Source organism: Lutra lutra, chromosome 11 (assembly GCF_902655055.1).
Source record: "Lutra lutra chromosome 11, mLutLut1.2, whole genome shotgun sequence".
NCBI lineage: Eukaryota > Metazoa > Chordata > Mammalia > Carnivora > Mustelidae > Lutra > Lutra lutra.
The window spans coordinates 90,816,020-90,831,500 of NC_062288.1; the positions used below are offsets into that span (position 1 = coordinate 90,816,020).

Consider the following 15,481-nt stretch of genomic DNA (forward strand, 5'->3'; position numbering starts at 1 on the left):
TTGGCAAAAAAAAAATTTTTTTTTTTCTGTAAAGGACCACATAGTGAATATTTTAGGCTGGATGGGCCATATGGCCTCTGTCGAAACTTTCCCAGACAAGTTGTGAACAAATGAGCCTCGCTGTGTTCCAATAACATTTCATGTGTAGATACTGAAATTAGCATTTCATATAATTCTGACACATCATGAATTCGTAGGCTTCTTTTCCAACCACTTAAAGTGTAAAACCGTTCTTAACTTGTGAGCTATATAAAAACAAGCAGCAGGCCAGATCTCGTTCCTGGACTATAGTTTGCCAACCCCTACTCGACTGGACCGACTGAATTTACTTAATGGCTCCTCTCTTACTCTCCTAGTTTGGATGTTATGCATTCCGTTTTATCCCTGAAAACTTTTCCTTATTTTAAAGTCTGCTCTTTCAGAAAGTTAAAGAGCAACTTCTACTTTCTCTTGATTAGTGTTGGCCTGGTGTATTTTCCTCCAACCACTTACTTTCAATCTCTGTGTGTCTTTATATTTATCTTTTAAAGATATCTATTTATTTGTCAGAGAGAGTGCGAGCACAAGCAGGGGGAGCAGCAGGCAGAGGGAGAAGCAGGAGGCTTCCTGCTGAGCAGGGATCGGATCCCAGGACCTGGGATCATGACCTGAGCCGAGGCAGACGCTTCACCGACTGAGCCACCCAGGCACCCCTATGTGTGTCTTCATTTAAAGTAGGCTTCTTACAGACAACATATAGTTAGGTCACCTGTATTTTGTATCCCCTCTGACAGTCTCTGTCATTTAGTTGGTACATTTAATCCACTGACATTCAACTACATAGTTGGGTTGATATCTACCATACTCGTTACTGTTTTCTACTTGCTGACCTTGGTTCTTTGTTCCTATTTTTGTCTTCCTCTCTTTTTGTAGTTTTAATTGAGCATTTCATAGGGTTCAATTTTTTCTCCTCTCTCAGTGTATCAGTTACACTAATTTTTTTTTTTTTTTTACTTTTTTTGAGTGGTTGCCCTAGAATTTGCAAGGTACTTTTACAACTAATCCAAGTCCACTTTCAAAGAACACTATGCCATTTCATGGGTAGTTTGAGCACCTTATAATAACAAAATAATTTTAATCCCTCCTTCTCATTCCTTCTATCATTGCTGTCACTCATTTCACTTATATCTAAGGACACATAAGTAGGTACATAAAAACTACCATGATACTGAAAGGTGAAGTTTGAACTGGTCTAAGGTGTTGAAAACTGGACTTGCCTTCTCTTCCCAGTTTTTTACTCTTTCTGCTACCACCATGTCCTTAAACTAGATTCACTGTTGACTCTCACTTCCCCATTACTTGAGCCCAGTAAGTAACAACCTTCCTGTTGGTCCTGCATTTGCATCACCTTCACTGGGGACTAGTATAATGAGACAAATGTGGTGTGCTGACCACCAGTGGTTTCAGTCCTTGAGATGTGTGTGGATAAATACAATTCATTTGAACAGGGAGACGCTACCTTAAGTTCCAATAGCCTAGTTACGTGAATTCAACCAATCAATCCAATTAATGAAAGGAGGTGGTAATTTGCAAGAACTTTCTCGGACTTTCCAGCACTGGTGAAACCCATCAGACCAGCAGATGGAGCTCAACTACCACAGATAAGGATCCGGGTTTGGCTCACTGTGTCAGACCCTTGGAGATAACGTGGGGAAAAAAAATAGTGAGACTATTGTCCTAGGGCAAAAGGAATCCCTACCCTAGGCCCTGGGTTTCAGGGCAGGAGTTGGCAAACTTTTTCTATAAAAAGCCAGATAGTAAATATTTTAGACTTTGTGAGCCATGTGTGCTTTCTACCACATTTTCTTTTCTTTCTTTTTTTTTTTTTTTTTAAAACAACCTTTTAAAATGTAAAAACCATTCTTAGTGCGTGAGCAGTTAAAAAACAGACCTGGGGGGCGCCTGGGTGGCTCAGTGGGTTAAGCCTCTGCCTTCGGCTCAGGTCATGATCTCAGGGTCCTGGGATTGAGCCCCGCATGGGGCTCTCTGCTCAGCTGAAAGCCTACTTCCCCATCTCTCTCTGCCTGCCTCTCTGCCTACTTGTGATCTCTCTCTCTCTCTCTCTCTCTGTGTGTGTCAAATAAATAAATAAAATATTAAAAAAACAAAAAACATAAAACAGACCTCGGGCTGGATTTGGTCCCAGAGCCGAAGTTTTCATATTCCTTTAAAGGACTCTGTATATCATAAACACAAAAATAAACAATAAGCTTTGCACAGTGGCAGTATCGTAGCCAATGAGGTTTATACGAGGCACGATTATTGCTAATCGAAAAATAAACAATAAAGATTAAAGAGAATATGGTATCTCTGCCACTTGGGGTCACATGTTTAACACAGGTACAGCATGACCCATATCCCTAAACACCTCCCTCACTATTAATACTGTTCAAGCCCCAGGGAAATTATTTTCCAGAACTCTTGCCCGGTGTCCTGGAAACACAAGGCAATGGCTTCCAAATGCGCCGAAGGTTTGTGAGTTGTGCTATGATAGGGCTGGAGGCAGATGCTTCATTAGGACGCAGGAAAGACTTGAGCAGATGTGCTTAGGTAGGAGAAGAGACAAATGAATGCGTCAGATCTTTCTTCTTGGATACTGTGCAGGCAAGAGATTCCTGCAGAAGAAATTCAGAGCTCAGCTGGTCTGCATGGAAGGGAAACCTTCCTTCCCTGGCGTCTAGCAGAGGAGGGTGAGGAACCCCCACTTCTTGTTCTTTGCTTGGTTTTAATTTGGATCTAATGAAGCCAAATATGGGCTCCCCGGGGGGACAGCAAAAACAAACAAATAGACAAACACCCACAAGCCGTGCACGTGTTCTGTGACTCATTCTGTCAACGGCCTCATAAAACCAGCCTTCCTGAAGACGCATAGCCTGATTTGGAGAAGGCACTACAACACGTGGCATCTGAGATTGGCCAGTGTATCTGGCAAAAATCCAGGACCCACCAGCTTGACAAGTGAAATTCTTAGGGAATATCTTGGTCCAGAGCTCCCACGGGAGTGTTCTTTAAAGATTCAAGAGCCTTGTTAACTAACTCTGGGTCTAACCTGAGATAAAAAGGAAGCACAAGGCTTTGAGGGGGTGATGGAGGGACTGAGCACTTTTGGCTTCTCGGAGCACAGGTGTGTGCAAAAAGGCTGCTTCTGAAAGGGAAGAAGAACCGCAGAAGGTTCAGGCTGACACTCACGGGTCTGGCTCAGATGGATGTCCTCTGCCCTCACAGCTCAGTGCTCCCTGAGGTACCCGGAACCCACACTGAATGAGGACGGACCCTGTCAGAAGCTGGGAGCTTCCACTCTGCCATGGGGCTTCGGGTGAGGCTGGGGTCTGGCGCAGCTCCTCCACTGCCTCCCTTTCACAGACCATTACTAACTAGCCCACCCTGTTTGGAATTAGACCACTAGTGAATAGCATCAGTAGCTCTGATCAGAGACCCGAACCGTATCTCGAGTAGGGCCAGAAAGACATTCAAGTTTTTGCTTGATTAAAGGAACATTTACTGATTAAAGGAAATACTGATGGGCTCCTGGGAGGCTCAGTCAGTCAAATTTCTGCCTTTGGCTCAGGTCATGATCCCAGAGTCCTGGCATCGAGTCCCGCATCGGGTTCCTTGCTCAGATGGGGGCCTGCTTCTCCCTCATCCCCTCCTCCCGCTTGTATCACACTCTTTCTCTCAAAAATAAATAAATAAAATCTTTTTTAAAAATAAAGGAAATAGTTATGGTCAGGCAAAGAAAAGGCAGTTACATAGGAGGAGTTCCTAGGATTCATGAGCCAGTGACAGTCCCTCCCACCCAGGACAGACATTACCTCACAAGGTAATCTAATTCAAGCAACAAAGACTTGAGTTTCACCATGTGAGTCCCTGAATTCAGAGAGCATGGGTGCTGCTCACCTAATGGAGAAAGGGGGAGGCTGTTAGAGTATTTAACACTTCCACAGAAGGCCCTTGGTGGGAAAAAGAAAGCAAGTCTAAATGCAGCCTGTGGGCTGAGTTATGGTGATACTACACATGCGCATAAATGCCCAGGGTTGCCCCTGTGGGCTCAGGGCAAGGCCAGCGACTAGCAGTTTGGTATGACAAGTGGATCGTACAAAGCTTTGTTGAAATTTTACCTTGTGTGGGATAGGAGTTTATAGTTAAATCTCAAATACTGGTGGTTCATGGTGATGCATGCCCCTGAGTCTTAAAAAGAGGGAGGAAGTATGACCTCGAATGTAGTCATGAGGGTCTACAAGTTGATACCTTGGGCCACAAACCACGCACACGGGGCCCCCAAACAACAGAATCCCTATCTCCATCTGAAGGCGCTTGCGTTGCCCACGGTGGTCCAGATTGTCAACAGCAATGGGCACGTGTGCCTTTGGTGGGAGAATAGGAGAGCGTGCGGCCCATCTTGGAGCTGGCAGTCTGCCCATGCCTGACATTTCACAGAGTATGGAAGGATTTTGTATTTTTAAAAACTGGTATTCACGGTGTTGCTGGTTTGAGCTTTGCCTATTCTGCAACTGAGGACCCGGCCCAGACTACTGTGAAAAAGACTTGGCCGCCCAGATTGCCCACCGGCATGAACATTGATATCTGCAGCAGACAGCTCAAGGATTTCCTGGCCTCCTTCACCACGTGAGCCAGTTCCTACAACACATCTCCTCCTGCGTGTACCTCTACACATCCTGTTGGTTCCGCTCCTCCAGCGATCCCTGACTGGCACACACACCCTGTGATTCGGCCAGCCCATTCCTACATGTCTGTTCGGTGGAAATACATAGATATGTTCACCTAAAAGTACCAAGTACACAGACATCCATAGCAATACTATCTATAGCAGCCAATAACTGGAAACTACCCTTAAACACAGTTTGGGTAACAGCAGAATAGAGAAGTAAATTACTGCATAATTATGTAACAGAATGCTACTCAGTAAAGAGAATGAAGAGTCTACCCCTACATATAAAAGGGGGGAAGACTCTTGTAAAAATCACAGTGAATGAAGAAGGCAGACACAAACTAGTATGTTCTGAGGAGTTCTGTATAGAAAGTTCAAAACTGGGACACCTGGGTGGCTCAGTTGGTTGGACGACTGCCTTCGGCTCAGGTCATGATCCCGGAGTCCCGGGATTGAGTCTCACATCGGGCTCCCAGCTCCACGGGGAGTCTGCTTCTCTCTCTGACCTTCTCCTCGCTCATGCTCTCTCTCACTGTCTCTCTCTCAAATAAATAAATAAAATCTTTCAAAAAAAAAAAAAGAAAGAAAGTTCAAAACCAAGCGAAACTCATCTATGGAAACTCATCTGTTTCCTTCCCGTTGCTGGTAACAGGAGCAAGTTCAGCTTGGGAAATTTATCGTGTTATTTTCTATATGTCCTAATTAAAATTTTAAGGTTCATTTATAAAGGGACAAGGGCAGACTTTGGAGGAGGCAAGAGAAAAACAACTAGAGCAAGTTTATCAAGCACATCGTCGTAGTATAACATCGCCCAGTCCACCTCCCCTTGGCCCGTTACCTCTCGGATCCTCTTCTGCCATTCCTCAGTGAACTCAGGAGAGCTGGTGTTCACCAGACTGGCATTGAATGTCCACTCAGGGCACTTCCAAGCGGGAAGGGAGAGCATGGCCAGGGAGGGTGCCACGAAAGCAAATGTCCCGCCCTGGAGAATGGGCAGCCTGGAGAAGGGGGACAAGGAAGCAGTTACCCACAAGATCTGTTAGCACAGGTCTGAAACTGGGCCCAGTGGTGGTTCTTTAATCCCAACCCCTAGCCTGATTTAGAGGCCATCCATGACCTAGCTGGTCTCAGTACACAGGGAGCTCCTGCCAGGCTCCAAGTCAGACCCAGGAACCTTGCCAAACCTTGGACAGATAACATGTCTACCCTGGTCCCAGAGAATCTTCCCCAGAGCCCAGGATAAAAACACAGCTCCCACGGGGAGTTCTCCCACCAAGAGAAGCACAGCCTAAAATTTGGGTTGCCAGACTCCTTTGTGTCTTCAAAATGACCAGCAATCCCAGACCTTGACCTCCACGCTTCCTTTTTATCACATGGACAGAATAGTTTTTAGGTCAATTATCAGGGCAAGTTCCTTCCATCCAGGCCCTTCTGACTCCTGCTCAGCCTCTCCCTCTGGCCTCTGAGAACTTCTAGAACTTTCTTCCCTTTGAGGTAAATGCAGCCTGATAAGTCAACCTCCAACAAGCCTCTCTTATTAGATCAGAGGCTATCTGGGCTAGCCTAGTCTGCCCACCCATGACATTAATATTGGGGAAGGGTGGCACAGAGGCACCCCAGCATTTTGCTACACCCAATACAAGAAAGGTATACTCAGAATTTCACAAAAACCTCTTGGAGGATTATTCTTGAGAATGACTCAGTACATCCTATGTAATGAAAATATAAATTTTTTTATAGTTTTTTAAAAAGATTTTATTTATTTATTTGACATAGAGAGAGAAGGAACTCAGCAGGGGGAGTAGGAGAGGGAGAGCAGGAAGCCCAGTGTGAGGCTTGATCCCAGGACCCTGGGATCATGACCTGAGCTGAAGGCAGATGATTAACAACTGAGCCACCCAGGCACCCCCTGAAAATATAAATTTGATGGAAGAGTTCGGCTGCCTAAGTGGCCTTGGTATCTTGGCTGAACATGAGAGTCGATGATGCCTGGGCATCAGCCTGAGAGGAGTTGGTGGGCTTGTCTAGGACTGTGCCCAGGTACGGGGTGTACGTAAAGCTCCAGGGGATTCTAGTGTGCAGCCAGGGTGGAGGACAGCTGATCTACCTCTGTAAGTCTAGACCCGCAAGGTTCCACGGTAGAATAGAATACATCGCCCACACGAGGCAGGAATATACAGGGGATGGTATGGGTATGTGTGAATACTTTCTCAATTTAAAAATTATGACTCTAAGTATCTTTTTTTTAAAAGATTTTATTTATTTATTTGACAGAGAGAGAGAGAGAGAGAGAACACAAGCAGGCAGAGCAGCAGGCAGAGGGAGAAAGAAAAGCAGGCTCCTCGCCGAGCAAGGAGCCCAATGCGGGACTCAGTCCCAGGACCCCAGGATCATGATCTGAGCCAAAGGCAGCTGCTCAACCGACTAGGCTACCCAGGCCTCCCATGACTCTAATTATCTTGACAGAGAAGGGAAACATGCTCTACTTTGATCTTTAAAAAATCCCCTTGAGCTTTCAAAGTGAACATATAAACTTTTGTATATGGATATAACCAGAGTGATGTGAAACAGAACTTGCATTGTAATTTTTTGCTGTAATTCCATACGTACGTTGCACTCATTCACCAAGTGTCTATTGAGGATCTGCTCTTGGTGGGCAGTGGCTGCCATGATACTGAGGATACCACGACGAGTGAAACCAAACTCCCATTTACATTCTAGGGATACACATCTCAGCCTCATACTAACAAAATAATCACTTCCAGTAACTTCCTCTCAAGGATTACTTTAAACACCTCATGACGATGCTCACGTACAGTCTGCCATTTCTACCATGTCCACTTCTACTGGGTTCCACAAGGGCAGGGATTCATTACCTTTCATTCCCATCCCTCCAGCGCTGAGCCTGGCGCCCCCAAAAACCTCCCAACATTGGACTTACCCTTTTGTTTTTTGGCATGGAATGAAGCCCTAACAAAGGTTATTTTGCATTTCATTAAGCTAGGAGAGATGTGCACTCATTCGTGTGATATAATGTCTGTTCTCTATAAACTGTCTGCTCATTACATAGGGTTTGGATACAGTCAAAATATACTTGTAACAATTCTTAGGATAGTGAGCTTTCTTTTCATTAAAAGAAAAAATGTTTTCTGTTACTATATACAGGAATTCGTCCCCAGTTCAGAAATCATTAAAGAGAGCATTTCCAAATTTTCAAGCAGTTGAGCTCCTTTCTAATCCTGTTCATGTTATTTTCCTCCAAGATGATTACATGTCATTGGGATAATATGATACATGGACTTTCTGCCTTTTGGTAATTGCTAAATATCTTTTATGTCCAAAAGCAAGATGAATTTTTTTTCATTTATTTGTCTAAGGGTATTATCATGTTCTACCTTTAGGTTCACACAATGTATCCATAAATTTTTCCCTTGTTATTTTATCCTTACACCTTCCAGTTCCATTTTCTATTCCTTCTGCCCCATTCCCACCCCCATTTTATTAGGTATAACTTTTTTAAAGATTTTATTTATTTTAGAGAGAGAGTGCATGAGTGCAAGCTGGGGCAGGAGCAAAGGGAGAGGTAGAGAGAGGGAATCTCCAGCAGACTCTGCTGAGTGTGGAGCCCATCGCAGGGCTGGATCCCATGATCCTAAGACCATGACCCAAGCCAAAACCAAGAGTTGGATCCTTAATGGACTGAGCCATCCAGGCACCCCAGATGTAACTTCTTATCAGTACTCTTTTGGTATATAGGTAAGAGACAGAGAGAGAGAGAGATCTACATACACAACTTGCATTTCTGCTAGTTCTTCCTTTATGCATGTCCCCAGTATGTGTATAGGGTATGTGCACTCAGTACTATTCTAGACTTTTGTTGTTGTATGTATGTCTTACCTTTGGTGGTGACACTGATGCATGTCTGTGTTCTTTTCAACTTCCTGAATCATTTTATCTACTACCATGATGACAACCTCTATATTTTTAAAATCTGCACATGAGTATGATTCACTATTATTCTACATGTGCCTTCTGACTTGCATGTTTCTCTTATAAACTATAGACTGTTGACTTGGAACCAACTGAACATTTTAAATCCGGAAGAGCCTCTTGAAACATATCCAGCTTGGTCTTGTCATTTGTATAGGTAGAGGATGTGGGCCTGAGGTCATAGAATTAACCAGGAGGAGTGCTCAGGGCTCCTCCCTCTTCATCCAGGTTCCTCGCTGCCCTGTGACACTGAGAAAGAGCAGGAACACAACTACGGCAAGTTTAAGTCCGGCTCTACCTCCTATCAGTTGTGTGACCTAGCTAGGCATGCTGCCCAACTTCTGCAAGCCTTAGTGTCATCTTTGACAAAATAAGAGTCCTCTCCCCGGGGAGCAGCCATGAAGATTAAATATGTATACATGTGGAGGCCAGTGCTTGGGGCCCAGAAGACCTCAGCAGACAGCAGTTATTGTCATTACTTTATGACTCCCTCAGAAATGTGTGGGTACTTCCCGAGAAGGTGGTGTATGTTACGACATTTTCTTTTGTGTTTTCTCTTACAGATTCTCTATTGTGGGCTTTTTTTTTTTTTTAAACTGTTGTCTGGCATTCCCAACTCTTGCAGGTGGGTTCTCTAAGATTTGTTTTTCTGCGTCCTTTGTTTTCTTTTGTGTTGCTGGAATTCCTGTGCTCGGGCTGGTCCAAGGCTGTGTCTTTGCGTTAATTATCCCCTTGCTCTGTGGCCCATTGTACTCAGCCCTGCAGGTTGTACAGCGTCACCTGCACAGAGCTCCAAAGCTTCCACTTTACTACTGATCCAGTTCTTAAAACAGACACAATCTCTCTACTGTAGGGGCTTGTGTTAACATTTAAGGGTTAATGTCTGAGGCACAGCTCTCTTCGTATGATGTCACAACACGTGTCTGTTGGGATGGAGTTGCTTCTGTTGGATCTACTCATCATTTGGAAGCTTATTACTCTAGTATTGTTGTTGGACCTATTCCAGTGGTCCCCCTTCCCTGGTTCTTCTTGTTTTTGTTACATTTGCTTTGAAAGAGGTGCTCTGACCGTGTCCCACAAGTTCCAACATGCTATGTATTACTTTGAACATTTACACGTCACCTTGTGTCAAATAGGATTTAAGGGACTTACAATTATATTACAATATAGTAAGGACCTGCCACTCTATACTCAGACCACCCAGTTTCACTTTCCGGCTATTCCTCTCCTCCTCCCAGCCCCACTCACTACATACCCAGCCTCATGAACCTTTACAGGAAGAGCCAGCCTGGGCTCAGAGTGGGATCTGGCTGCAACTCTCCGTCGCTGTCCTCACAACATCCGGTATAAAATGTGGGCAGACTATCCCAAGGCATCCTACTCCTTCCGCCCTTCGCTCTCTCATGTGGATGCTCGAGTCTGAAGAAGAGAAGATGCCCTGCCATTCTTTACAACAATGACTTGCCAGTTTCCTAAGAAAAGGTTAAACGTCAAAATCAGTATATTACATGTCTTATAGGTCAGGTATATTGGGTTGGCAGAGCCAGAGGACTGTGTCCCCAGGGCTACTATTAACATCTATGTTTACATAGTATTATAAAGGTACATAGGTTATCTCAAGAGCCCTTCAGGGAAGTGACGCTGCACTTCTTGTGCTGGAGGAGACTGGGGGCTGGGGGTGGGGAAGGAGGGCTCAGCTCGGAAGTGGGGAAGCCCTGATGAGAAAGGCTGAGTCACCCGCCAAATTGCAACAGTGTGTTTGTTATAAAAACAACTGATGACAAGACATGAGCTAAGAACAAACTAGAGTTTATGTTCATGATTAGAGGAGACATTTTTCCTCCTCTCTTCGTAGTCCCAATTTAACCCAGAAACAGCAATATCTACCCTTTTGAAAGTAGTGGGAAGATAAAGTCCCACCCTTCTCTCTGAGCTCTCAGGTACTCCTGTTGAAGAAAAATGTATTCATGACACTAAAGACATTCCAGTGACTTTATTCAAGGAGACGACTACAATGTAGTTCTGTAGTAGGGGAGAATGATCAGGCTTAACTTCGAATACCATAAGAAAAGGTGGAAATTTTTAGCCCAGGAGCAGGGTTGGGTCAGGGGCTGGAAAATTATCAAGAGGAAACATCAGGGATAAGATAGGAGGTGGGGAAATCCTGCTGAAGGCAGGCCAGGGTGATCAGACATCACCTGAATGATGGTAGAGAATGAGGAACCCAATCAGATGTGGAAGGTGAGGACGCTGACTATACTGAATTAGCAAGATTCTTGCTGAAACTGGAAAATGCAGAGACCAATATGAACACTCAAAAGTCAGACTTATTGTCTGTTGGACTTAAGAGAGAATGGTCATAGTTGATCTTGTCCATTAGACATTATGACTACATAGATCTCTTCCAGTTAAGTGATGAATAAACAGAAAACTCATGACTTGGGCCTGAAAAAGATCTTGCAGAAGAGGGGAAATGTTTTCCTGCTCTGAATTTAGAGGAAAAACTTCCTTTAAGAAGCAAGTGAAAATTGTTGAGTATGGTCAAAAATAACAGATGATATACCTGCATTATAGAATAACTCGGGACAATATTTTTTCAAGATTTATTTATTTATTTGAGAGAGGGAGAATGAATATGAGGGGAGGGGCAGACCGAGAGGGAGAGAGAGAGAGAGAGAGAGAGAGAGACTTCACCCTGAGCATGGAGGCCAACACTAGGCTCGATCCCAGGACCCTGAGATCAGGACCTGAGCCAAAATCTAAAGTCAGACCCTTAACTGGCTAAGCCACCTTGAAGCCCCACTTGGGATATTTTTATTTTATTTACTTATTTATTAGAGAGAAAGAGTGAAAGCACCAGCAGGCAGAGGCAGAGGGAGAAGCAGGCTTCCCTGATGAGCAGGGAGCCCCACGTGGGGCTCGATCCCAGGACTCTGGGATCACGACCTGAGCCAAAGGCAGACACTCAGCCAACTGAGCCACCCAGGTGTCCTCTTGGGATATTTTTAAACAGAATTCTAATAGAAGACATATGATGACTTAGCCAAATGAGGCATATACCATGTTCCTTGAACAGAAAAATTGATATTATAAAGGTGTCACTTATTCCAAGTTAATCTTTAAATATAATGCAAATGTAATAAAAATCCCAATGAGAATATTTTATTTCATATAATGATTTAAAAATTCATCTGGAAGAATTTAAAAATTAGAATAACTTATAAAGACTTTTAAAGGAAAGAATAATGAGGAAAGCATGCCCAGCTAAATAAAGTACAGTAGAAACTTATTAATTTTAAAACAGTGTGGGGGGTACTTGGGTGGCTCAGTTGGTTAAACATCCAATTTTAGGTTTCAGCTCAGGTCATGATCTCAGGGTCATCAGCTTCTGCACTCTGCATGCTCCCCTCTCTCTCTCAAATAAATGAATAAATCTTAAAACAAAAACAAAACCAAAAACGAAGCAGTGTGGTAATGGTTGAAGACACAACTAAGAAATTAATGGCAGAAAACAGTAGCCCTGAAACAGATAGATGCTCGGATATATAGGAACTTAACATGTAATGAATAGTCTCGATTCCCATTTATTCAACAAATGATATTGAAAAAATTGGCTTTTAGGGAGAAAAAAATAAATTTGAGGACTCACTTCTACAATACACCTAAATAAATCCCAAATAAATTCAAGAGTTAAATTTAAAAACCTAAACAACACACATATAAGTACTTTTTTAAAAAGGTGATTATTTGTCTTATCTATTGAATATAGGAAGGATTTCTAAGTCTAAAAGTAGATCGAGAAATAGCAAAGGAAAAAAGTAATAAATTTTACCAAAGAAACATAAAAGCTTTGATATGGCAAAAATTTCTTAATCAAAAATAAAGACACACTAAAAATGTTTATGGCAATTAATAAATACAAAGATTCAATATTCTTAATGTGTACTGGATTTTTTTTTTTTTTTGCAAAGTAAGAAAATCGTTGACTTCTGAGATTATACAATCAGCCTCTCTTGAAACTCCAATAAAATGACCTTAAAATATATTTTAGAGGGATAAACCACAAGATAAGAAGATCTGAGCAGGAGATCTTTGAAAGAGAGTAGATTGATAGTGGTAACTGATCTGACCGCCCCCGGGGAATCAGTATTCTACGCTAGCAATAGGTAAATGACATTACACTGAAAAAACTCACAACATATCGAATATTGGCTCTTAATGTAAGAGTAAATGTGGAGCTAAACCAGGTTTAATGTCTTTTTCAGAACCAGTCAGGTAACTGTCCTTTCCCCATCTTGGCAGAAGACTAGTTTATTCCGTGGAAAAGGCAAGACACAGGGTCTGTGGATTCTGCAGAGAAACTGGCAGAGTTGAAGTGGAGATACCATACTGAACACTGGGGTGATTCATTTATTATATACACACAGACACTATAACATCCAGCTCACTTTCCCACTGAGCTTCTAGCACATTTCCAGCCAGCCCTTTACTCTCTAGGCAAGAGGCCAGAAGTCCCTTTTCTGGAGGATAGGACGACCTGAGTGGAAAAGCATAAAGTTGCTGAAATTCAGGCTTCCCCAACTATGCTAGGAAAAGTATAAACATACTCGAAATTCATGACAACATGTCAAGAGTACAATGTGAATGGTGGCCCTTGCATTTGGTTTATGTGGCATTCCTATGTATCATGCTGCAATGAAGTCCAAAGTGAACAAGATCCAGTCTCGGGCTCAGAACCTACAGTCAAGCTTTTGAGACCCAACCTTTAAATATGAGCAGATATACAAGGATCACAAGACAACCACAGGACCTTAGATGACAGAGAACCAAATGAAGAAACAGATGAAAGTAACTTGTCCTGTAGGAAGATGATAATTTTCTTAAAGATTTTATTTATTTATTGGAGACAGAGAGAGAAAGAGATAGTGAGAGAGAGCATAGGTAGAAAAGAGAGGGAGAAGCAGACTCCCAAGAGCAGGGAGCCCAATTCAGGGCTCAATCCCAAGACCCTGAGATTATGACTTGAGCTGAAGGCAGATGCTTAACCAACTGAGCCACTCACGGACCCCAAGAGATGATAATTTTTTTCAAACACATTCTCATTTCATTTATATCTTTGGCAAGTAAGAAGATCTTACATTCATAAAACAAGAATAGGATGCATAAAACAAGAATATTCAGAAAACAAAAAAAATCTCTTGAAGTATTAGAGTAGAAATAAATTCAGTAGACATGATGGAAGATAAAGTTGATTAATTTCCTCCTCCCCAAAGACCAAAAACACAAAAAGTTATAAATAGGTAAGAAAAGGTAAGAGAATTAGAGGATCATTCCAGGAAATCCAGCATGTGAATAAAAGGAGATTGAGAAAGAAACTCAAACAAACTGAAAAATAACTCTTCGCATATTAAAGGGAATTACTGAGTACAGTATAATGGATGAAAATAAACTCAGGCCATGACACATAACTTAAAAATTTACAACACTGGGATTATAAAGCAGTTTTTTCTTTTTTTTTCCAGCTTCTGGGTTGGGGGAAGGGGGAGAGATTACATAAAGTTTTGGCTTTCTTAAAATCACACTGAACGTTACAAAGCAATGGAATGATGCTTTCAAAATTCTGAAAGAAAATTATTTCCAACCTAAATTTCTATACCCAACTAAGCTATCAATCAAGTGTGAGAGTAGAATCCAGATACTTTCTTATAAACAAAGTCTTACAAAATTTATCTCCTGTGTTCTCGTTCTCTCTCTCTCTCAGGAAGCTACTGGATTATTGTGTTCCTCCAAAAAAAGAAAAATATATGGGAACAAGAGACCTAGACTTGAGAACTGACATGAAGGGAATTCCCAGGATAGGGATGTAGGGGCATCTGAGGATGACATATATAATGTATACCAGTTATATACAGCAACCATTCAAAATAGAGAAAGTCAGAGAGTTCCAGGATATCATCAAGATGAAGGTAATGTGAATGAAATTATTTTATTTATTATTATTTATATTTTATTCATATAATTTTTTTTAAAGAGCCAGAGAACATGGGGAGGGGAGGAAGGGAGTAGCAGAGGAAGAGGGAGTGAGAAAATCTTAAGCAGGATCCACGTTGAGTGTGGAGTGGGGCTGGTCTCATGACCCTTTAATCATGACCTGAGCTGAAATCAAGAGTTGGACGCTTATCCTAATGAGCCACCCAGGTGCCCTGTGAATTAAATTATTAAGAAGAAATTTAGACGATAAGCAAAGAGTATAGAATTGAATTAGAAATAAGTACATAGAAAATTAAGTATATTAGAAACAAGAAAGACGTAAACTCCAGGGAAAACAAAAATCTGGGCAGGAAAAGGGAACATGATTCAGCTCCAAATAATATCATAGTCATTAATTATAATGTTGACACGGAATATTGAACTAAGCTGGGAGCACAGAAGAATAAGAGGATGGGAAGTCCGCTTGTATGTGGTGAGTGAGGGTCTGTGAAAGAAGAGGAGACCTCAGACATCAATACTGGCACACTGATTAGAAATACCTAAAAGGGAAGTGTGTTAATTAGAAATTTGGAGGATAGTACCTAAATAATCAGCTTAAGAGGAATAAATGTTTGCCTCAGTCTAGAAAAAAAAAATGGAGGGAGGAAGATTTCTGGTAGGAAGGAGAAGTCTGTTTGTCTATCTTCTTTAAACCTATCACTGCTTACTACCCTGAGAGTACCCCAGTCCCACTGCATCCCTCTGCCCAAAGCCAGTGATGGATTGGGAGCCATTGCTCCAGCTCTCCCTTCT

At 42.4% G+C, this 15,481-nt stretch overlaps 1 protein-coding gene and 1 pseudogene across 2 annotated transcripts in view; one reads left to right on the plus strand and one right to left on the minus strand.

Moving 5' to 3' along the window:
* Positions 1-15,481, minus strand: part of LOC125081159 (solute carrier family 23 member 1-like) — a 47,936-nt gene that overhangs the window by 13,610 nt on the left and 18,845 nt on the right. For both annotated transcript variants that reach the window (XM_047695673.1, XM_047695674.1), the window contains exon 4: positions 5,547-5,706. In XM_047695673.1, coding sequence (XP_047551629.1) covers positions 5,547-5,706 — 160 coding nt within the window. The remainder of the gene's footprint in view (positions 1-5,546; positions 5,707-15,481) is intronic.
* On the plus strand, positions 2,248-2,333 carry LOC125081486 (uncharacterized; annotated as a pseudogene).